The sequence below is a fragment of the Lissotriton vulgaris genome, chromosome 2_1 (genome assembly GCF_964263255.1).
Source record: "Lissotriton vulgaris chromosome 2_1, aLisVul1.2, whole genome shotgun sequence".
In the NCBI taxonomy this organism is placed as follows: Eukaryota; Metazoa; Chordata; class Amphibia; order Caudata; family Salamandridae; genus Lissotriton; species Lissotriton vulgaris.
The window spans coordinates 673,009,157-673,031,657 of record NC_141687.1 but is presented as its reverse complement, the minus strand read 5'-3'; the positions used below and the strand labels follow the sequence as shown (position 1 = coordinate 673,031,657).

The following is a 22,501-nucleotide window of genomic DNA, read 5'->3' as shown; positions in this document are numbered from 1 at the left end:
CCAGAGCAGGGGTAATATATAGGCGGCATGTCTTTGTAAAAGTGCGTCTCTGGAGAGCTCTTTTAACTCTCGCCTGTGGCATACTCTGCTGTGCTGGGTTCAAGTGTCTAGAGGTTAGCGCCAATAAGAACAGTGCTGCCTCCCTTCGGAGAGGGAGTTAGCGTTGCATGTCCCACCTCTGCCTCCCCCACACTCTACAATTGTGTTCCGGTGGTAGAACAAGCGCTATGACGCAATGCACAGGAACGGGGACCCGAGTGCAATGGTACTGGGGACCGGGTCAGGTAATGTTTTTACCATCAGTGAATTTACAGGCGTGGGTAACCTTTCTGCTAATGTGTATCATTCGTGGCAAGGGGCACAAACCCTTGGATGTTAAAAAGGTGCCAAGATTCTGGCGGAAGCCAAGGCATTCCGAACGCGTTTATGGCCGGGCGATAGGCGCGTCTTGCAGAGTCAGTCACTTTAATTTACTTCGGAAAACTGCGTTTTTCTTTTAAACATTAGCGCTGCTGGTCCATTCCACATTTTAATGATGTTGACAATGGAATCCATGCACGTGCCAGAATACAGAATGATAGTGTAATATATGCCCCTCCGGTCATGCAGGAATTCAGAGGCACGCTCGGGGACAATCAAGCTCCCAAGAGGCATACTGACTGCACAACATTAGAAGTGGGGCAGCATGCATAAAGGGTAGATGCGGTTTTCACTTTGCCTCAATAGGACTGCGACATATCGACCAGATATGTCGCAGGACACACGATTTAGATAGACCGCAGGCAGCCTACGGAGGAGCAGGACCTTCAAAATGTACAGGAGGCACCCGGGCCTCACCTCCCCCCTCAAAGTTGTCACGTGTGGACTGCTGCAAATATCGCCTGCAGTTTCGCAACCTCCCCTTTGCTCCTTCACGTCACGCCGTTTGCAACTCTGGTCGAGGACAGCATTCAGCAACCTGGGGAGAGGGCTATGGGTAAATGGAGGCCACGTACACTGGGACAGCATGCACAGGCTAGGCCCCGACCTTGCAGTGCACAGTGCGCGTTGGGGCCGGTTATGCAAAGTGTCGAGAGACAGAGGAGCACAATGCTAAAAAAGGCGTTCGGTGTGCATTTTAAAGGTGTTACCATACTAGCCTCGGGGCCAGGAGCGCGCCGTTCCACGTCACACTGGAGGCCGGGCGCTTTCGGCCTAGGCTGGGGTGTTTGGGAATACTGGCCCAGCAACATTTCGGGGCCGGCCAAGGAGTTAGCTGGGACATGTTTGTTTGCCAGAGGTTTAATTAACTCAATTTAATGCCCCAGAGTGAGCATGGGATCACGTCGGAAGGTCACTCAGTACAAGGTCCTGGAGTTATCAAACATTTTCTCTTCTTTTGGGTAGTAAACAGGCGTCTATTGCTACCTAGCAGAGAGAGCGTGCGTTTTAATAGGATCAGAGGCCAGCTGGCAGGGGGTTGTTTCACATTTCTGGTAATAGTTAGAGGGGTCTGGCGACGGTTGATTGATATTAAGGCATGCGCTCAGGTTGAGGTACAACTCTGTGAGTTCTGCTTTCCCTCCCCTGCTGCTGTTATACTTATGGGGCAGTGTATGTGAGGTTGCCAAGGAACATAGAGCCCTGTCAACACAAATGGTAAACTCACATTGACACGGAGCAGCCTATACTGTTAAGGCAGCTGGTAGGCAGGCTGCAGGCCAGCCTGTCAATATTGGGTGTAACAGCATCAGGCGAGCCTCCTTGATAATTGGAATGGAATGTGGTTTTAAACGGCGGACGGCTTGACTGTAAGGCGTCATGTGTCAATGAGCTGCAAGGGAAAGTTTCCAATTTACTCACAAGCTACAGTTGCTGCTTATTACCATATGCAACCAACTTATTGACAAAGCCACAACCCAGGGTCAGGGAATAAGTCTCTTCATTAGTCTTGGATGCAGTGACACTCCAACCTTGCTGTGCCTCAAGGTGCTTCGTATTTACTGCCTGTGAGTCGTGGAAAGCTTTGGAGGGCGCCGGTAATTATTCCCAAACAAAGGGTAGGAATACACTGCATTTGAAAAGGAAGCCATGCTGTGGAAACAGGGGGCAGGAAGGCGTGAGAGATGTGCTCAAAAATTACTTGTGTGTACATTATGCATTCGGATGTTCCAGCAGAACAGCCACTGATAGGCAGGGGTCTGCATAAGGGGCTGCCCATCTTACTTTTTCCTCCTGTGTAGGTAGCTTGTTTTGTAGGTGGCTCTATGTGTGGCTGGCTCTGTCTGTGTGAGGGTGGCTCTGTGTAGGTGGCTCTGTGTGTGTGGGTGGCTCTGTGAATGACTGTGTGGGTGGCTCTGTATGTGTGTGTGGGTGTAAATGCAATAGGCCATGCATATGCGAGCGATTAAGCTATTGGCAGTGTAAATGACAATGCCATTTATTTATGATTTAAAAAAAATAAAAAGTCATGAGCAATGCCAATAGCTCTACCTTTAATAATGCAGAGACCATTGCATTGTAAATGCTTGTTTTCTCTCCTGTTGGTGTGCTTAAAAGTACCTCCATTTGGTGTCCCCTTGTGATTTGCTGTGCTTCCTTCGGAAGCTCCCACCTTTTATCGTCATCTTCAGATTCTTTTTTCCACCGTTACCTTTGGATCTATGAAGGAGCTCAAAGTTTTAGAGGGAAGAATCAACGAAAAACCAGGAAACAAATTGTAACAAAGTGACTCTGTATATACTGGACCAAAGTAAGGTACATTGTGTACAGAGACCACAGTCCCCAGAGGTTTGGCAGAGGCTAAAGTTAGATATAACCTTACTCTCTAAAGTGGTAGCTTGGTCAAGCAATAAGGCAGTATCAGAGGACAGTGTAAAGCATTTGTTGTACACACTCAGTCAGCAAATGGTCTCACACACTCAAGAACTGAACTCTTGGCCAATTGTTTTGTATAAAAAGATATAGGTGTTTTATTTTGGAACCAACAAGGTATCAAAGATATACTTTCTCAGAATGAGTTACTGTAGTTAAATACTTTTCAAATGGGCATTAGACTTTTTGATCACAATAGTTCTAGTTGTTGCAATAGGCAACATAATTTCAAACACAATGCAACATTGAGCTCAATGGGAATTTCTAGTTAAATGCAATTAGTTACTTTGTGGATTACTTTTCTAACCACAGGACTGGATCCTAGATTCAGTCCTGGGACATGCACTGTAAACAGTGAAGTAAATGGGTTGTGGTTCCAGTAGTGATTTTTAAGGAATATTATTGTATTTTAAAAGTTGACACTTCAAAACTTTTCTATATGAAATTACCAATGTTATCCTATGGAAGGAAATTCAGTTTGCAGGTAAAGTACGTTTGCGTTACTTTTGTAATCCAGTGATGGGCTCCTAGGTTCAGCACTGGGACATCTATCTAAAACAGGCAAGTAATTACGTTTTTATCGTTGGCATGATTTTTAAAGATTATTTGTAAGTTTAAAAAATCGACACTTAGAAACTTTTTCAGCAAAAAGCAGGCAATGATATCCCTATAGAAGCAACCCTGGCACAGGTAGGTGTAAATGGTACTATTCAAGGCATGTTGAACAATACAAGCAAGCTGAATGCAAATGACTTTGTTACAGGTGTGTAAATACTTTGAATACTGTTGAAATTACTTCTAGATTACTTTTGATTACTTTGCAGATTACTTTTTAAATGACTTTGTCTGCACAGTGTGATTTGCCTAGATATCACACTGGGACACTTCCTAGACAAAAGGTAAGTAAATCAGTTTTTGTATATTTGCAGTTCCTTACAGTTCCATACAAACCAACTCCACACTTAAAACAATTTTCAAAGAAAAGCAGTCCGTACAATCCTATGGGAGGAAATACAATTATCGGTTTACAATTAAGTACTTGGTTGTGGGATTTGGGTTTCTGGGGTTAGAACCAGGATTCCCCCAGGGTCAATGATGCTCTCTCAAAGCACCCTCAGCAGCTCTAGAACGGCCGGGTGCACAGTGCTGAGGCCCAATGTTATCCAATAAGGGATAGGGGGCATCCGGTTGGTCTCTGCTCACAAGCAGGCCACAAGGTTGTGAGAGCAAATCTCGCCTCCCCCACGTGAGGGTTGGGGTTGGCAAAGGTGGCCACACCTCTTCTCCTAACTTGGTTTTCCCACCGAATCTTCCGCTCAAAGTGGGGGTCTGAACTGGTGGGGCCAGTTGCTGGGAGCAGCAAATGGCTGGGGTAGTACACAAAGGCGGCAATCCTTTGAAGCTTCACCTTTGTGGACCCTACCCATCCTGGGGGAGCAGCCTCTCAACCCAGGGATCCAGAAACATCTGGTGGTAGCAGCTGGCGAGCAGCCACTTAGCCAGGACACTAGACTTAGGTCGTTTTCCAGGGGGCATCTCTGAAATGCCCTCTGAGTGCATTTTTCATTAAATCTAACACTGGCATCAGTGTTGGTCTAATGTGCTGATAAGTGATACCAAACTTCACAGTTTTCAGTAAAGCCATTATGGTGCAGTGGAGTTTGTAATGACAAACTCCCAGCACCATATACTCTTTATGGCATTACTGCACTTACAATAGCTAAGAATTGACGTAGACACTGTAGGGGTACAGGGCTCATGCACCTGTACCCTCACCACTGGTATAATGCACCCAGCTAGAGGGTTGGCTTACCTATGCCCGGGCAGTGGATTGTAGGCAAGGCACACAGGGATGTGTGCCATGTCGAGTCTTCACTTTGTTCTGCACCAAAACACACAGTATGCAATGGCAGTGTGTGTGTGCAAAGATACAGGGAGTCTAGGGGTCGCACAATAAGTGTTGCAGCCCATAGAGGCCTTCCCTGGTCACAGTGCCATTGGTACCTATGGTACCTTTAACAAGAGACTTACATGTGGCCAGAGAGTTGCCAATTGGGTTTTGCAACAGTACAGTTTATGGATAGAACATAGGCCCTGGGTACCTGGTTGGCAGGAACCCAGGACACACTCAGTCAAAGTACATTCACAGTTTGGCAAAAAGTGTGGGCAACCATGCAAAAAGGGGCCTGGTCCTACAAGAAACAACACACATACTCAACGAAGTAGAAGAAATGTTGCCAAAAGAGGAGGTAGAGTTTGTCCCACACAAAGAAATAAACAAAGGAAACTGCTCCATATATTTCTTAGTTCCAACGTTAGTCGGAATACTACGCCCTATTTTGGATCTAATGTTCCTGAACAAATGTATAAAAACTCAAAAGTTAAAGATGATAACTCTTCAGGGGGTAATACCACAACTACAAAAAGGGACTGTGATCAACACAATGCACTACCAGTTCAAGGTGCTGGCCTTCAGTATAAAACCAGCACCAAGAGTATTCACGAAGTGCCTAGCAGCGGTGGCCGCATACCTAGGAAGACAAAGAATACATGTGTACCCTTACCTAGATGACCGGCTAGTAAGGGCAAACCCATACATAACCTGCAAAAAACTTATGCAACAGGTAATAGAGACACTATACCAGCTGGGATTCTCCATCCGCTGGAAGAAGTCATCCCCAGAACAAGAGAAAGTGTTCTTGGGGGCAAAAATAGATACAATCCAAGGGAACGCTTTCATGTGCGAGAAGAGAACAGCAGCACTGCTATAACAGAAGGGGCGCAAGCTCTGACAGTAAGGACAGTGGGGAAGCTGATAGGGATGATAAGCTTCCTGCATCCACTTGATGTGAGAAAGTGAGTTTCTTTTGCAGTACCCCTCCCCCCCCCACACACTTTTGCCTGATACCTGATACCTGATGCACTTTTCCTTGGTGTGCCTTGGGTCCCTGCCAATCAGGTACCCAGGGCCTGTGTTCCTTCCCTAAAAACTATACTAAAGCCTAAACCCAATTGGCATCTCTGGCCACATGTCGGCCCCTAGTTAATGGTACCCTAGATACCCAGGGCATTGTGACCAGAGAAGACCCCTAAGGGCTGTAGCACTTATTGTGCCACCCTTAGGGGCCCTGTACCTTGACACCCACACACTGCCTGCGCAGGCTGAGTGTCTAGGTGCAGAACTAAGCAAAGAGTCAACATGGCACACTTCACTTTCTTCCCTGCCCACAAACCCACTGCCCTGGCATACATCAGCCACCCCTCTAGCTAGGTGCCCTATGCCAGTGGTGTCGGCACAGGTGCCTGAGCCCTGTGCCCCTACAGTACCCAGGGCCATTCCTGGGCACTGTAAGTGCAGTGATGCCATTAAGAGTATATGGTGCTGGGAGGTTGTCATTACGAACTCCACAGCACCATAATGGCTACACCCGACACTGACAAGTTTGCTATCAGCACATAAAACCCACACTGATGCCAGTGTGGGATTTATTGTAAAATGCACTACAGAGGGCATCTTAGAGATGCCCCCTGAAACCTAACCTACAATCCACGTCTTGTCTGAGAGGCTGCCTAGGCTGCCACACAGCAGACATGTTGCTGGACCCCTGGGTGGAGAGCTCCCCGCTATCCTGGTCCTGCAACAATGCACATCCTGGGACGAGGTGTCAAGCCTCCTCCCCCAGGATGGGCAGGGGAAGCTTCAAAGGCATTCCGCCCTTGTGGGCTTCTCCAGACCACTTGCTGTGCTCAGCAACTGGCCCCCACCAGTTCTGACCCCCTCTCTCGCGGTAAGACTGGTGGAAAACCTACGTCAGAAAGGGGGGGTGCCAGCCTGTGCCAACTCCACCCCTCAGGTGGGAGAGGCAAGGTGATGCACGACCCCGGGCTCCGGCCATCTTGGAGATGGGAAGCCCTGCCCAATCACAGCTAGGCTCCTGCCCCCCTCCCACAGGAGAGGAACAGGCTAGTGGGTGTACCCACCCCAGGACTGGGACTCATTGGTCCCTGCCCTTGCCTTACCTAGTATTTAGGGGCCTCCTGAACCTTTTTCCACAGATCCAGATTACAAAACAAGAAAAGATCAAGGAACATGAAGGCCTGCCGTGCAGCTGCTAAAAAGAGGAAGACACCAACTGATTTGTCCCCAGCCCTACCGGCCTGTCGACCCTTGAACCTGCTCCTGTTAAACCCGGCACCAGTGGTCAGCAACCTCAAAAACCCCGGAGGATCTGACTGCTTTGTGACTCTGACTACCTGGGTCTCCCACAAGCAGTGGTACTGCTCAAAGCAAGTAACAAGCCCTGGCATCAGCCCGGAACCGCAAACCCTGCACCCTCTGCACCCGCCAAGCCTGGCCTGTGCCGGAGTGAATCGAAACCCAGACGACGTCCCCCTGGCGATTCTCACCTGGAATCCAGTGCCCAAGGACCCTCCTCGATGACCCCGACGACACCTGCAGCCTCAGGACAAAGGGCCCCTCCGACCGCGACCAGCAAGGGGTTCGATTTCCCGACCTCAAAAGACGCACCCGGTGCCCCACGGCCCCCTGTGCCAAATTCCTGGTTATCTACCTATCCTCCAAAATCCTAACTTACACCTTGAAGTGTTGGTCGCTCCAGAAGATTCACAGTCCCTGAGCCTGCAGCCTTTGTTCCCTTTTCAAAATCCTCATTGAATAACATTGAGCGCCCGGCGGCTCAAAAGCACTCTGCACCCAGCCGCCCAAGTGCCCCTGGGAGTTCAACCTTTGTCCTATCCTACTTCCCCATTTGCCCTGAGCAAGTGACCAGAAGCCCAGCTCCCACAGCCGTGTGGCCTGCTAGCCAGCAACACCAACCGAAGGCCCCCTGCCTCTCATTGGTTAACATTGGGTCTAACTACCTCTGCACCCAGCCGCCCCTGTACCGCTGAGGGTGTACCAACTGTACTTACCTGACCCTGGGGGACCCCTAAGTCTATGCCCGGAACCTTAACTTTTGCAGTGTGAATCTTTCTCGATTCACTATACTGTGCATATTCCGCAATCTGGTGGTTGGGTCCGGAATCGTAGTCTTTTTTTCTCATTTTATTTTTTTTGTAGCCCAGGTGGGCGTCAACGTCCCACCATTTGGTGTACCTTCTGTGACGTCGGCATGCTCCCACTCTTGGGCGCCATCTTCAGATTCTTTTTTCCGCCGTTGGGTCTGGATCGTCACGTGAAGCTCCAGAAATTTTGAAGGAGAAAAGAAAAAGATAATGCCGAACTTCTACAGAAAAGGACTTGAAAAGACTAGGAGAAGAAGACCATCAAAGCCGGGACGACGAAGTAACTTGAGATCTTCAATGTCCGACAGGGAATGCGCGCACAGGGGGCCCCCTGAGCGCAGTATTGTACAATACACCCTGTAAATTGTGCAGTAACTGCCATCACAAGTACGCGCAGAAGGACCAGCACCCGGTCTGCAACCTCTGTCTGCCGGTCGACCACGGGAGCAAAGACTGCAACGCCTGCTCCGTCTTCACACCGAAGACACTCAGAATTCGAGAGAAGCAGAGGATAGCTCACCACACGATGCAGGGCAAGGGCCAGGCTCCGTTGCTGTACGAACTGGGCCTCTCCACCAACGATGAGGACCAGATGTCTCCATGGTCGCAGAGACCGATAAGAAAACATCAGACAAGGTAGGAGAGTCTACGACCCCGAAACCCTCGACAGGGCCTCGAAGGCCCGAGGCAGACTCTCTAAAATCAGAGTCTAGAGCCTCGAAGGGAGCATCGGCGCCGAAAACCTCGGCGACCGAAGCTGTATCCTCCGAAAAACAGCCCAGCGTATCCTTCGAAAAGGACTCCCAGAAGGCGAAGACCGGCGAAAAGCCAAGGTCGTCGAAGCAGGTCCCCGAAAGAGGAACCTCGACTTCGAGGGAGAAGGAGTCGAAAACCACTTCGACGACGCCGACGAAGATGGTGGCCGAAACGCTCGACGCCGAGCATGCCGCGCAGATGGAGAGGACGAATAGAAGGCTCGAGGCCGAGATGGAGAACATCCTCCAGAGGAAGAAAGACTTTGTGGAAAAGATGAGAAGCTACTGGATCCCCTAGAAGCCCGCGACGGCTGTCGCCGAGGTAGAGGAGCACAAGGAGTTCAACGCCGAAGAGCCGCTAAAAACTCCGGTGCCCTCGGATCAGGGAGAAGAGGAAGACCTCTATTACACAGAGGGGAAATATGGGGATCAGCGTTCGATCTACGATGTAATTACTTACCTGTCTTAGGTGGAGACCCCAGTACTGAACCTAGGAGTCCAGGACTGGATTACAAAAGTAACGAGAACCTACTGTTCGAGGCATATGAGCTGCAGATTGCACACTATGCATAGATTGCCACCTAGTGTTCGGCCCGGATGTTTGCAGTTTGTTTTGTAGAAAAGTCTTTGGAAGTCATGGGATAGGTGACTCCTCCTTTGGATGATACTGCGCATGGTCATCGGCTCCATCCCCAGATTGTTTATCACCATTAGGGAAGTGATGGAGCTGTATAAGAGATAGTGATGTCCATGTGATATGTATCTAATTAAGATAATACTGGAACAGATAAAGGTAGGTGGGACAGTAGAAGCGGAGCGAAGCCAAGAACAGGTGCATACTGGTAAGTAGCATTTTCCTTACCTGTGCTTTGTTTTCCTTCCATTGGATAACATTGCTGGTTTTGCACTAAAAAGTTTTTAAGTGGCAACTTTAAAAATACCTTTATATTATTTAGAAATCATTTCAAAAACTAAAACGTTTTTACTAAACTGTTTTCAGCTTGGACCCCAGGACTGAATCTAGGTCCCAGTTATGAAGTTACAAAAGTAATCTACAAAGTAATCAACTGCATTTATGTAGAAACACCGATTGAGCTCAATGTTAAATTGTGTTTACAAAGTTTATTGCCTCTTTGCAAAGTGATTACATGAGAGTACTCATATCGAGAAAAGCATATTTTGATACCTGTTGGTTCTAAAAATAAAACAACTATATATTTGGATATAAAAACAATTGGCCTAGAGTTCAGTTCTTGGGTGTGTGAAACCTTTTGCTGACTGAGTGTGGCAAAAAATGCTTTACCCTGTCCTCTGGTACTGCCTTACTGCTTGACCAAGCTACCACTTTAGAGAGTAAGGTGAGACCTGACTTTAACCTCTGTTATACCTCTGGGGATTGTGGACTCTATACACACTGTACCTTACTTTGGTCTGTACATATAGAGCCACTTTCCGACACTTGATACCAAACATACGACTACACATGAGACCTTTCAAGGAATGGCTTCAGGTACAATGGTTACAGGCAACAGGGAGTTGGGATGATTTAGTGGGTGTCACGCAAAGGATACATGCAGAGATAACATGGTGGAACAGTGCAAACATAACACAATGAAGACATTTTACACAACCAACACCAATTGTAACTATAACGACATATGCCGTCCAGGTGAGATGGGTAGCACACACGAGCAACCTCATAGTAAGGGGAGTGTGGAAGGAGCAGGATACAATGCAGCACATCAACATCGTGGAATTAAAGACGGTATTCCTAGCCTTAAAACCCTTTCAGCAAGAGCTTTGGGGGAAAACAATACTAATAGACAGAAAACACAACCACCATGATCTACATAAACACGATCAATACCACTCTCAATGCTGGGGCAACAATTGTGGAACTGGGCTATTCAACAGGAAATGAACATTTTAGCAATGCACCTACTGGGGAAGGACAATGTAGAAGCGGCCAGACTGAGCAGGCAAGCTTTATGGTCTAACAAATGGGAACTGAATCAGTCAGAACTCAGGAAATATTTTCAGTAATGGGGAACTTTATGCAAAACCCCAGAACGCAAAATGCCAACGGTTCACATCCAGGCAACTCTACCAATAGTCCATATGGAAAGCACTATGGATACACTGGTCAGGGATATTTGCATATGTTTTTCCCCTGATACAACTACTTCACAAGATGATCAGCAAATGCAGAACCAGCTGCATGATGATAATACTAATTGTTTCACAATGGGCACACAAACCTGGTTCTCTGAAATAATGGAAATTTAGCAGGGGACAATTCACAAATTGCCAAAAAGACAAGACTTGTTAACAATGCAAGAAGGAAAAGTGATTCACCTAGATCCAGAGGCCGTAAGCCTGGCAGCATGGTTCCTGAGGACTTAGAGTTTGGACACCTAAAGGTACCAGAGAACACAATGGCAATCCTAAGGGAGGCAAGAAGACCTACCACTAAGAGGTTTTATACGACAAAGTGGAAACTATACTCTATATGCTGTCTGAAGGAAGGGCTACTCAAGAAGAACACAAAGGATAAAACGTTAACACATTTACTGTATTGTAAGCATACCTATACGTCACCTAGCAGCAATAGTAGCATATACAAGGGGCCACACAGGAAGAAGCTTCTTCACTTCACCAGTGGTCAAAAGGTTCCCAGAAGGAGCAAAAAGATTCGCCCCGCCAAAGGCAATACCTGCACCCATTTGGAATTTAAATATGCACCATGGGAACCAATACACAAGGCCACACTACAAAAGACAGCATTTTTGCTTGCGATAACATCACTATATCCAGTAAGTGAGTTACAGGCACTAACATTACAGGAACTCTATTTCCAAATACATAACGACAGAATTGTCATGAGAACGGATCCGCAATTAATGCCAAAGTTGATCTCACAGTTCCATATAAATCAAACCAAACCGATACCAAGTTTCTTCCAGAAACTAAAGACCCATGCAGAAAGTATGCTACACACCCTTGACGCTAGAAGGGCAGTATTGTTTTACTTTGAAAGAACAACAGAATACAGGAAAATAAAGCAACTCTTTGTATCATTTGCAAACAGTTTTCTTTTGAGACCAGTAACCAAGAACACACTTGCAAGATGGATAGCACAGACCATACAATTGTGCCACAAAGAAGCAGGGTAGACATTACAAAGGGCCCAGGTGCACATTCAGCAAGGAAGAAAGGGGCAACTATCTCCTTTCTAGCAAACACACTACTTCAAGACATTTGCATGGCAGCAACATGGTCTTCAGTGCATACGTTCACAAAATACTCATGTGTGCACATTGTAATGAACAAGGAATCCCAAGTAGGATAAATGGTCTTACAACATCTATTTTCAAACCAACTCTCATTTTCAACCCAGCCGCCACTGTAGTAACAAACCACTACAAAATCTGTGAACAGCTTATGAATCCAGAAAAGATTCACGCTGCAAAACGTACAGTTTCTTACCTGACAGTGTTATGAAACTTGAAGAATTTTCTGGTTTCACAAGCGAACCCACTCTCCTCCACCAATGAAGATGAAAAAAGGAGGAACGGGGTAAAAAAAAAAAAAACAGAATCTGAAGATGGCGACCAAAGGTGGGAGCTTCCAGGGGAAGCACTGCGACTTCACAAGGGGACACCAAATGGAGGTACTTCAACGCCCACCAAAAGGAATAAAAACAAGCATTTGCAATGCAAAATGACTCGCATTTTCCCTAGTTTGAGCTATTGGCATTGTTAATGACAACGCCTTTTATGTTTTAGTTTTTTAAAACATAAATAAAAGGCATTGTCATTAACAATGCTAATAGCTTAAACATTTGCAAATGCAGGCGAAGCAATGAAACCCCTGAGCTGGCCTGGCTGCCGCTGCCTCTGCACCCAGGCGCCGTCCCTGCCTCGGAGCTCCTTTTTCCAGCTCTCTCTACTGCTGCCAATGCCTGCTGCTGCCCTCTGTGATTTCACCCAAAGCAAAGAGTCGGCAGCAACATCGTACAAAAAGAATCACATGGTTATTTTTCGATGTTGCTGGGAGCTTGCCGCCAACACTTTGGTTTGTTTGAAATCATGGATGGGAGAAAGGCATGCGACTGCCATGATTTTTTATTTTTTTTGAACGAGTTGGGCGAGCAGCAAAACATGCAGGCGCCATGACTTGATATAAAAATAAATAAACAACGAGTTAAGCAAGTGGCGCGCTTGTCCCGTGAGTGGTGGGTGTGGCCCCACTGTGGAAGTGACTGCACCTGGCGCGCTGCAAACACAAACACAAACAAAAAGTGGCCCCCATTGCTAAAGCTCGCGTCCCACCAGTAGTGTTTACATTAATTAAGCAAAGAGTTTGTGCTTAGGGCTAATACAAGCTATACAGTAAGGACACAGTAAAAAGTCCAGTCCTGATGGTAGGTTACAAATGAAGACAAGGTGGTACTAAAGAGGGACTAACAAGCGTATTCACTAATCAGAAGACAATGTTTACAAAGGACAGTGACACAAGCCAATGAAAAATATGAGAGGAGAGTGGACAGGGATTCAAATCCATACTCCAATTCAGCAAGCTTTTCAGAGCAGAACATGCGCTGGCCAGGCTCGACCTAAAAAGGGACAAATACAACAATTCCAGACTCAATCACTAGATGGCGGAATAATGCATAGCATGTGCATCCAGAAAATACTTCAAGCTGCAAAACTACACCGAGAGGTAAGAAACTATACAATTTCTTGTATGGAGTGACCTGAATTGGCTGAACCTTTCAGTTCGATTTTTTGTAATTGAAAGCATTAAATAACAGGTTTATAAAAGTTGCCTGGTCTTTCAGCAGAAAATAGCCTCCACCAAATTAAAAACAAAAAGTCTATCAATATATGTAAACCTCCTTCAGATTTTTAAAGACTGGTTACAAAAGGGTATTACTGTTTGAGTGTTGTAATGCAAATTTTAGGAACACAGGCACTGAGGGAAAAGAATCAATTCAGTTTTGAAATAAAGTTTGAAATGAAATGCTGGCTTCCAGATGCCAATAGGTTTCCCTCCGTGAACATCCCAAACTTCTGCCCGTCTGGAAAATATGTCTGACAACTAGTCTTGGGAGGTGCAACTGCATGCAAAAACTATTTCTTGGCAAAGGTGGTATGAAAACAAGTGTTCTGCCTCCTATGTATTGCTAATAACCTACGTTTGTATCTAAGAAGGATTTATAAATAAAACCTTGTAATAATGTACACAAACAATATTAATCAATGTATTTTCTTTTTTTGCTACAGGGAAAAAATGGCTCAAGCATATGACTTTGCTTTGGATAAAATTGGGATGGAAATCATGTCATATCAGGTATACTTTTCCATGTCATTTGTGCATGTGTTTGTTACTTTTTTGTAATGATATGTTCAAAGCAGCCCTAAATTTGTTTTTTTTCTTCTCTTGAAGATCTGGGTGGATTACATTAACTTTTTGAAAGGCGTGTAAGTAATTTTTGGAGTTTTCATTTGATTGTTTGAGGCCTCTTGAATTCTGTGGAATCTACAAGTTTGTGAATTTAATGAATGTCAGTCACAAGCCCAGTCACCAATTACAGTGAACAACCTTTACATGAATTGAAATTTGCCTAGCTATGTAACGGTAAGTTTCAATTCTATTAAGGACACGGAGGCGAGGATTATGCTATTTCTTTCTTCCCTTTATTCTATTCATTTCTCCACAGCAGCGAAATCAACACATAAACATTTTTCTTTATATCCATGGAACACATCCAACTGGAAACAAAGCAAAATTCCAATAAGCTTGAACAGACTACAACACCCATGAGTCCATCACATAACACCAGTCCATAGTCCTTCCTCAGTATCAGTACATCCTAGAAAGGTCCTTCACCCTGGTTGTCCTGCCTCTTTCTTCGCGCGAACGCCTCAGAGTCACTGGTCTTGTTTGGCACCATCATGTCCTAAAACAAGACACCGGTGTAAAGCTCCAGAGAAACATAGCCTCCACCAATCCAAAAGATAGTCACGTAGGCAAGCATTCGTATACCAACTATACAGACGTAAAGGAAAAGTTTTTATTTACCGCCATACGGGCGGGTTCGCACCACAGTGCAGCGGGAGGGATAATCCTTGCCTCTGTGTCCTTAATAGAATTGAAACTTACTGTTATATAGCTATTCAAATTTCGATTGTATGTCAGTACCGGAGGCTCCGATTATGCTAGTTCAAAGCTTACTCACCACTAAATGTGCAATATCCTACTCTGGTTTAAAGTATAACTGTTTAAAAGTGGAATCTGAGGACCAATCTGCAGCTCGCATAAGATCTTCCAAGCGAGCGCCTAGAGAAAACGCCTTCGAGACCATGGCACCTCTGGCTGAATGAGCTCCAAACTTTTTTGTGTATATACCCGCCTCTTGCATGACCCAGCGCACCCACCGCGCAATGGTGGGGGAATAGACTGCTTTGTGCGGTTTCTTTAGAGCAATCAGGAGCTGCCGTTCACCCGGAGGGCAAAGATCTAAGGTTAAGTCCTCGTAGGCCTTGAGACACTGCACCACACAGAGCTTGGGCATTTCCACAAAGACCGGATAGGAAATTGTTCTAGAAGCAGACTTTGTACGTCGACCAATCGTAAAGGTCACTCCATCCGGGGGAAAAACTTGTGCCGAAACGTCGAGTTCACGCACATCCGACACCCTGTGACAAGAAACCAAACACAACAACATGGCCAGCTTAGCTGACAGCTCTTTTAGGGAGAGGTACCTGTTAGGCTGACAAGACAAGAACAGATTGAGAACCACATTAACATCCCACAGGACTGAGTACCTTGGTTCCGGGGGCAATGACAAACGAATACCCCTCAAGAGTCGCTCACAAAAGGATGTTCACCCACCGAGTTCCATCAATCGGCTCATGACCCGCATAAATAGCGGAACGCAGAGCGTTGATGGTGCAGGAAGCCTGACCGTCTGTTGCCAACTCAGCCAAGAAGTTCAAGATGGGAACAATTCCTGCAACCACAGGATCATGTCCCGTCGAAGACACCAAGGTAGCCATTTCTTCCAGGCGGATTGATAACGCTTTGAGGTGCTAGCGGCCCCTACCTTTGATAAAAGAGATTCAGCTGATTCCGATAGGCCTGGAAGTGACCAACGTCGCCGGAAAGGCGTCATGCCATGAGAATGAGAGAGCCCTGGGAAACCAGGTGTTGCTGTTCTCCTTCCGGATTCTGAAGAAGAGGAAACGGGGGGAGTAGTATTGGAGAATCCCAAGAAAGTTCCAGAAGAACTGGAAACCACACTGGGAACCTCCAGAACGGCGTAACCAACACCACCTCCGCCTTCTGCCGGCCGACCTGAGCTGCCAGGCGGACAATCATGGAGAACGGTGGAAACACGTAACCTCTCTCCCGACTCCAGTCCTGCAGAAAAGCGCTAGTCGCCTGTGCTAGCGGATCCGGTCTCCAACTGTAGAACCTCGGGAGTTGGTGATCCAAGCGCGACGAGAATAGGTCTACTGAGAAAGGACCCCAAAGGTCGGACAACCACTGAAAGACCTGAACATCCAGCTTCCATGGACTGAAATCCTTTAAATGCCGGGAGTGCCAGTCTGCGACCTGGTTGGCCTGACCCGGCAAGTACTCTGCCCTCACCGAAACGTGGTGGGCCAAGCAAAACCCCCAGAACTCCTTCGCCAAGTTCGCCAGGGCTTGGGACTGGGAGCCCCCCAGGTGGTTGATGTAACGTACCGCGGAGACATTGTCCATCTTCAACAGAACGCGCAAATGAACCCTGTCCCTGGCCCAGCCCCGGACCGCGAAAGAGCCTTCCAACAACTCCAGGCAATTAATGTGGAGTTCCTGCTTGTCTAACGACCAGGTGCCTCCAGTAGAGAAATTGCCGCAGCGGGCCCCCCCAGACAGACCTGCTGGCATCCAACTCTATGACGATGTTGGGGGCCGCCCCAAAAATGGCCCTGCCATTCCAGGCGTCCATATGGGCTAGCCACCACGACATCTCCTCCTTGACCAAGGCAGACAGGGGAGCCAGATGGTCGTAGGACAATCCGCTTCTGAGATGGTGCGCTTTTAAGCGCTGCAACGCACAATAGTGCAGGGGCTCCAGGAAGATTGCCTGGATGGAAGATGACAGCAGTCCTACCACTCGGGCAATTTGGCGGAGGAAAATTTGAGTTTTGGATACGGTAGCAGATGCCGGATCTTGGCCGTCTTGCGAGAGGGAAGGCTCAAGGACGCGTGGACCGAGTCCACCACAAAGCCCAGGAAAACGATGGATTGCGTCTGGGAGAGAACTGACTTGTACCCGTTGATAACAATCCCCAGACTCTGCAAAAGTCTGGGGTTTGTCCGGTCAGGTCGCACCTGACAGGACAACGTCTGAGGAGACTGAGCCATCAGAAGGATGTCGTCCAAATAGACTATCATCCGAACCCCCTGGCACTGCAGGAATTCCAATGCCGGATAAAGGACCCTTGTGAAACACCAGAGTGGCGAGGACAGTCCGAACGGAAGGGCGGCGAACTCTTAAATCTGCTGCCGCCATTGGAACTGTAAAAAACGTCGATGAGGCGGATGGATCGGTACTATCAAATACGCATCCTTGAGTTCTAGTCTCACCATTCAGTCGCCCGGCAGAAGAACATCCCGGAGGAGATGAATCCACTCCATTTTGAAGTGCCGGTACACCAACCATCCATTGAACTCTTTCAGGTTGATGACCGGACTTCGCCCCCGTCGGTCTTTTCCACAAGGAAGATATTGCTCAAAAACCCCCGGGGATGCAAAACCGACCGACAGATGGTCCCTTTGTGCAGCAGCACGGAGACTTCCTCGTCAACCAGACGGGCGTCTGCCTCTGAGAATTAGATTGGACAAGGAAGACCCCTTTGGCTGGGCAAATCGTAAAACTCGATGTGAAACCCCTGGATTGTTTGCAAGACCCAGGCATTAGTCGTGACCGCTCACCATGCCTCCTGAAAGAACGCTAGCCGACCCCTAATACAGATTTACGAATGAGGAATCAGACTTACCGCCGTTTGCAGGTCCGCCTGCGTTGTTCCGATATCCGCCACGGAATTTTTGTCCCCTGGTCGGATAAAAGTTGGTATAATTGGCGGAAGTGCTGTACTGACCCCGCCTGGAGCTTTGTCCCCTACCGGGATTGGATTGCTGGCCAAGGCCGGTCGCGAGGCCCCTGCCACGACCTGCCCCGTTGGAAAAACGGTTTTGGAAGACCCTTTTGATGTTGGACTGGGCCTTGTCCAGACTCGTGAAGGTGGCCACGAACTTGCTCAGCTCCTTCACAAAGGGGTCTCTGAATTGGCCCCCCTGCGCAACCGGCCCGGGCCTCCGAAGATGGCAGGTCGTCTAACTTTGGGTCCAACTTAATGAGGAGCGAGCGTCTCTGTTCAGTCGAGAGGGCACAGTTGGCGTTACCTAAGAAGACAATCGCCCGCTGTGCCCAATTCAAGAGGATGTCCGGGGATATGACTGAGCCCAACACCTTCGCCTCCTCCACCATATCCAATATTTTTGTCATGGGCCCTACTGCGCGAAGAAGCTTGTCCTGGCAGGATCACCAGGAACGATCTATACCCTTGTGGGGGTCCTTCATATACTTGGCCAGGAAGGTGGCCATCTTGGAGTCAAGCTCAGGTGTGCAGGCCACCTTCCCTTCCAAGGTGGGGCGAGGACACTCAGCCCGCAAAACAACCCCTTGCTTCCTTCTCCAAGGGTTTGCGGAGGCGACTTGCCACGAACTTAGCCACCTTGTCCCCCAGGCAGCTGACCTCGGGTGGACTATGTCGTCCGGGTTAAGCATGCCTGAGGAGTCCTGGGGCATTCGGCTGCCGAACTGGACAGTCGCCAAGACTGTGAAGACCCCTCCTCGTCGTCTGAGTCCACTGGGGAGCCCTCATCCAGGGATGGCGAGTCTGGTCCAACCGATTCCGCGCGGGAGTCGGGACTGGAGAAGGCACAGGGGACGGGTTGCACGGCTTAGCGACAAAGGCGTCCCTGAGGCGGTCGCAAGCGTCCAAATCCACCCCCTGGAATCCCCTCGGACCCTCCTCCACACGTCCCTTCTTAGGTAATGGGGGACCCTCCCCCTGGGGCAAGGTAGGTACAGCACCCCGGGAATTTAAGCGGGCATGGGCCAACTTGGCAGTTCGTAAGACGCTCCTCCATGGGCGCCACCACATCATTCATTCATTTGAAAATAGTCATCAACAGCTGAAAAACGTGGTCGTCCAAAGGTAGGTACTGTTGCTTCTCCTCATAGTACTCCTCTGCACTCACACTGACTATTTTCCCAAACAGGACACACCCTACAGCTCAGCCTAAAATCTAAGGTATCACCCCTTTACCTCAGGGAGCCTGTCAGGAACCCTGCGCTACAGTCACCAATGACCAGGTTTGCCTGCACGCAAAGGACTCTCCTCCCCTGAAACACTGCAATTGGGGCACAAGGGATTTATCCCTTACTAATACGGGCAGTCTGAAAGGCTACAAAAGTGTGTGAAGCGGGGTGAAACCCCGACGTGTAGGCTGACCAGGCCCCAAGCGCGTTCATCCTCAGGCAGAGCCTGACAGGACACCAACCGCAACCCGGCGCGCTACAGGCTCCTCGAGCCCACAGGACACAGTTCCTGCCTGCAGGCGATTCACGCGGCGTTGACACAATACAGACCCCGCCGGGGCATGCAAATTTGTAATGAGCAGAATTACGGACACCACCCGCCCCCCCCCCCCCCCCCCACCCCCCGCCCCGGGCGTCACGGTATGGCGGCACCCCAACAAGGCGAGGCAGAGACCCGCCAACAAAATTATTAAAAGAATTAAAGCACACAATAAGCAAATAGATAACCCAGAAAGCAGCAGAACAAAAAGGTGACTTATCTGTTGCTGCGGAGCAGCGAAGAAAGAGTAGGGACAACTAGGGTGAAGGACCTTTCTAGAATTTACTGACACTGAGGAAGGACTATGGACTGGTGTTATGTGATGGACATATGGGTGTTGTAGTCTGTTCAAGCTTATTGGAATTTTGCTTTGTTTCCAGTTGGATGCCTTCCATGGATAAAAAGAAAAGTGTTTATATGTTGATTTCGCTGCTGTGGAGAAATGAATAGAACAAAGTGAAGAAAGAAATAGCATAATCGGAGCCTCCGGTCCTGACATAGAATCGATCTATATCATTCACTATTACCATTGTGTTTACTATTTTGGCTCCAGTCCTTGCAGTCTAGGCGCTTGAATTAAGTTAAGGTAAAGGTGAATTTTTTAATTGTCATGGTCAACATTATGGTCAGGCAATGTAATGAAGTCTGTTTAATGAGAGTACATCACTTCAATAGGTAGTGTCAATGAATTTTGTCAGGTGCTTTTATTAAGGTTTCATGTAAACAAGCCTTGCATTTTGTTCAGTTCACTACCCTAGTATCCTGAAAATAGATCTTCAAGCCATGGCATCAACAATTATTAGGAGAAGAACCATAAGTCATGTAGACCTAGTAGGCCACCTATCTTATCAAGAGATACAGCTGGAGAATGCTGCCTAGAAATAAAATAGCATTGCAATATAAGACTGATAAATTTGGTATAATCTTTTCAGTCTGCAGTAGAAGACTGCCTTCAGGCTTCCACCAATTGCTGTAAATGTTATTCCATTTTCGCCTTAAGTTTGGCCAAACCTTAAATATTTTGATATTTTAACACCTAGAGAAGCTGTGGGTTCTTATGCAGAAAACCAACGAATAACAGCAGTGCGAAGAGTTTATCAGCGAGGTTGTGTAAACCCCATGATCAACATCGAACAACTATGGAGAGACTACAACAAGTATGAAGAGGTAATTCTTGGCAACATGTTTAATTTGTGTTCCATTCAATTGCATGCTTAACAAAAGTTCAGTGTAGCATTTGCATTATATCTACTGTGAAATTAAACAATTTGAATTAAATCAAACTTTCTCCTGCTTAGGGTATTAATGTGCACCTTGCTAAGAAAATGATTGAAGATCGCAGTCGAGACTACATGAATGCAAGACGTGTGGCAAAGGTAAGATTGAATTTAAGTATATTATGAGCCACCACTTCCTTGTCTTTGTAGACCTCCATATATTTTGAGTAGGACACTTATTTAAAATTTCTCGCTAATGGGGTAGTGAGGATGGTGCTTACTGCACGTATCCTAATAGTTTGACATGAAGGGTAGGTACGTGGTACTGCTGAAGACAACCGTGAAAAACAAATGTATAGAAGTATTATGTTATCTATCATGCACATTTCTTGGATATACATGAACCTAATATCTTCCAGCATGTATAGGATTGTAAAACACATTTTACATATATATATTTTCGATTCCAAAGCTATATTAGCAATAAGAAATGCCAATAGGAGGAAGCAAATCGGTCATGATCAAGCATTTTTGACGGAAAACGCCACCCCAGAATTTCATTTCGAAATTAATTATTTTAACCTGGAACCTATCCTGTCTCTTCTATCCCCAAAAGATGTTTTTGTTTGAATCGGACCAGTCCACCAAACCCACTCTTGATGTCAATGTCAGGAAAACATGCATCGCCACCGTTTTTACATGATCTGTGACAACAGAGAAGAAAACTGCTTCTCCCCATGGCTGCACTAAACCTCCCACAGCAGTTAGTGAACTTGCCTTCCATGTGCAAGCTGTTTCTGTAATGCTAGTACGTATATACATCCAGTCTCCTTTATTTTAGACCCCTCCAAGGTCCTGTCCGGTAGACAGTGGTGTTCACAAAATGGGTGAAAGAAAGAAGCCTATAAAGATGTCTAAACACTTGCACATCTAATCCTCCTTTTTGGAATGGTCTGGTTCGGAGTCCTTGGAGACAGTAGTACTTGCGAACCAGAGGTTGCCACCATAGCCTGCTGTTTACATCCATGTACACATACCTACAGAGAACCAGAGTAGCTATATAAAGTAGTGCTTTCCCCACCCCTCCCAGGGTAGGCTTGCATCACAGGGCAAATTTAATGCCATAACTTGCCCTTCCTCCAGCTTACATTGTAGGGGCTATGTAAAATTCCTCTGGCTTGTTGGGTGTTAAACACATCTTTTCACAATTTTCAGGCCAGTTTCCACTCTTTTTTGCTGAAAGATGCTTTTGGCTAGGAGGGGCTGGAAGGTTATTGATGCCCCTACCTTTCAAGCTGTTTCAAATTCCTACTGACTTAGCTGCGTGCTGCGTGCATCACCCATGCACTTACAGCCAGCTGCCTGTGTTGGAGTCGCAACCTTCCTCTCCAAGCCTGCTAAATCTACATTGTTCAATGCACTCATGGCCACCTGTAAGTAGGTGGAAAGGGTGTAGGGAGTGCTTCTGCCCCCAGCTTTAATCCTTAATCTATACTACTATTATAAAGAGAGAACACATACCTTTGAGCCAGGTAAACTCGGGAACCACATCGCCAATCCACACACTCGATACATCGTAGAAATTGTCAGGGTGTGCAGATGGACATAGGCTATAAAAAATGTAAAATAAACGTAAATTTAGAAATATAAGTTTTAAAAAAAAGTAGTGCCCTGAAAGTAGCGCTGGCCGTGACGCTGTGCTGGCCGCGACGTGCATGACGAGGAGGAGCGGCGGACATGGAGCGGCGGTGAAGTGAGGAGCGCGGGGAGGAGCGGCCGCTCATGTAAGGTAAAGGCACACATTGGGGGCGGGAGGGGGTCGGGCGGGAGTGGGTGCGCACACAGGGACGGGCGGGAGCCCTTACTGCACGCAAGCCTCAAATGCTGCCCCCAGCCCCCAACGGCGGCTAAGGTAAGGTAAAGGCACACATTGGAGTCGGGGCGGGAGGGG

The 22,501-nt window shown here is 47.4% G+C and overlaps 1 protein-coding gene across 2 annotated transcripts in view; it reads left to right on the top strand.

Annotated features, from left to right (window-relative positions):
* The window catches only part of CSTF3 (cleavage stimulation factor subunit 3), a 640,930-nt gene that overhangs the window by 313,316 nt on the left and 305,113 nt on the right, over positions 1–22,501 (top strand). For both annotated transcript variants that reach the window (XM_086955867.1, XM_086955866.1), the window contains 4 exons: positions 13,919–13,985; positions 14,082–14,116; positions 20,374–20,500; positions 20,632–20,709. In XM_086955867.1, coding sequence (XP_086811993.1) covers positions 13,919–13,985; positions 14,082–14,116; positions 20,374–20,500; positions 20,632–20,709 — 307 coding nt within the window. The remainder of the gene's footprint in view (positions 1–13,918; positions 13,986–14,081; positions 14,117–20,373; positions 20,501–20,631; positions 20,710–22,501) is intronic.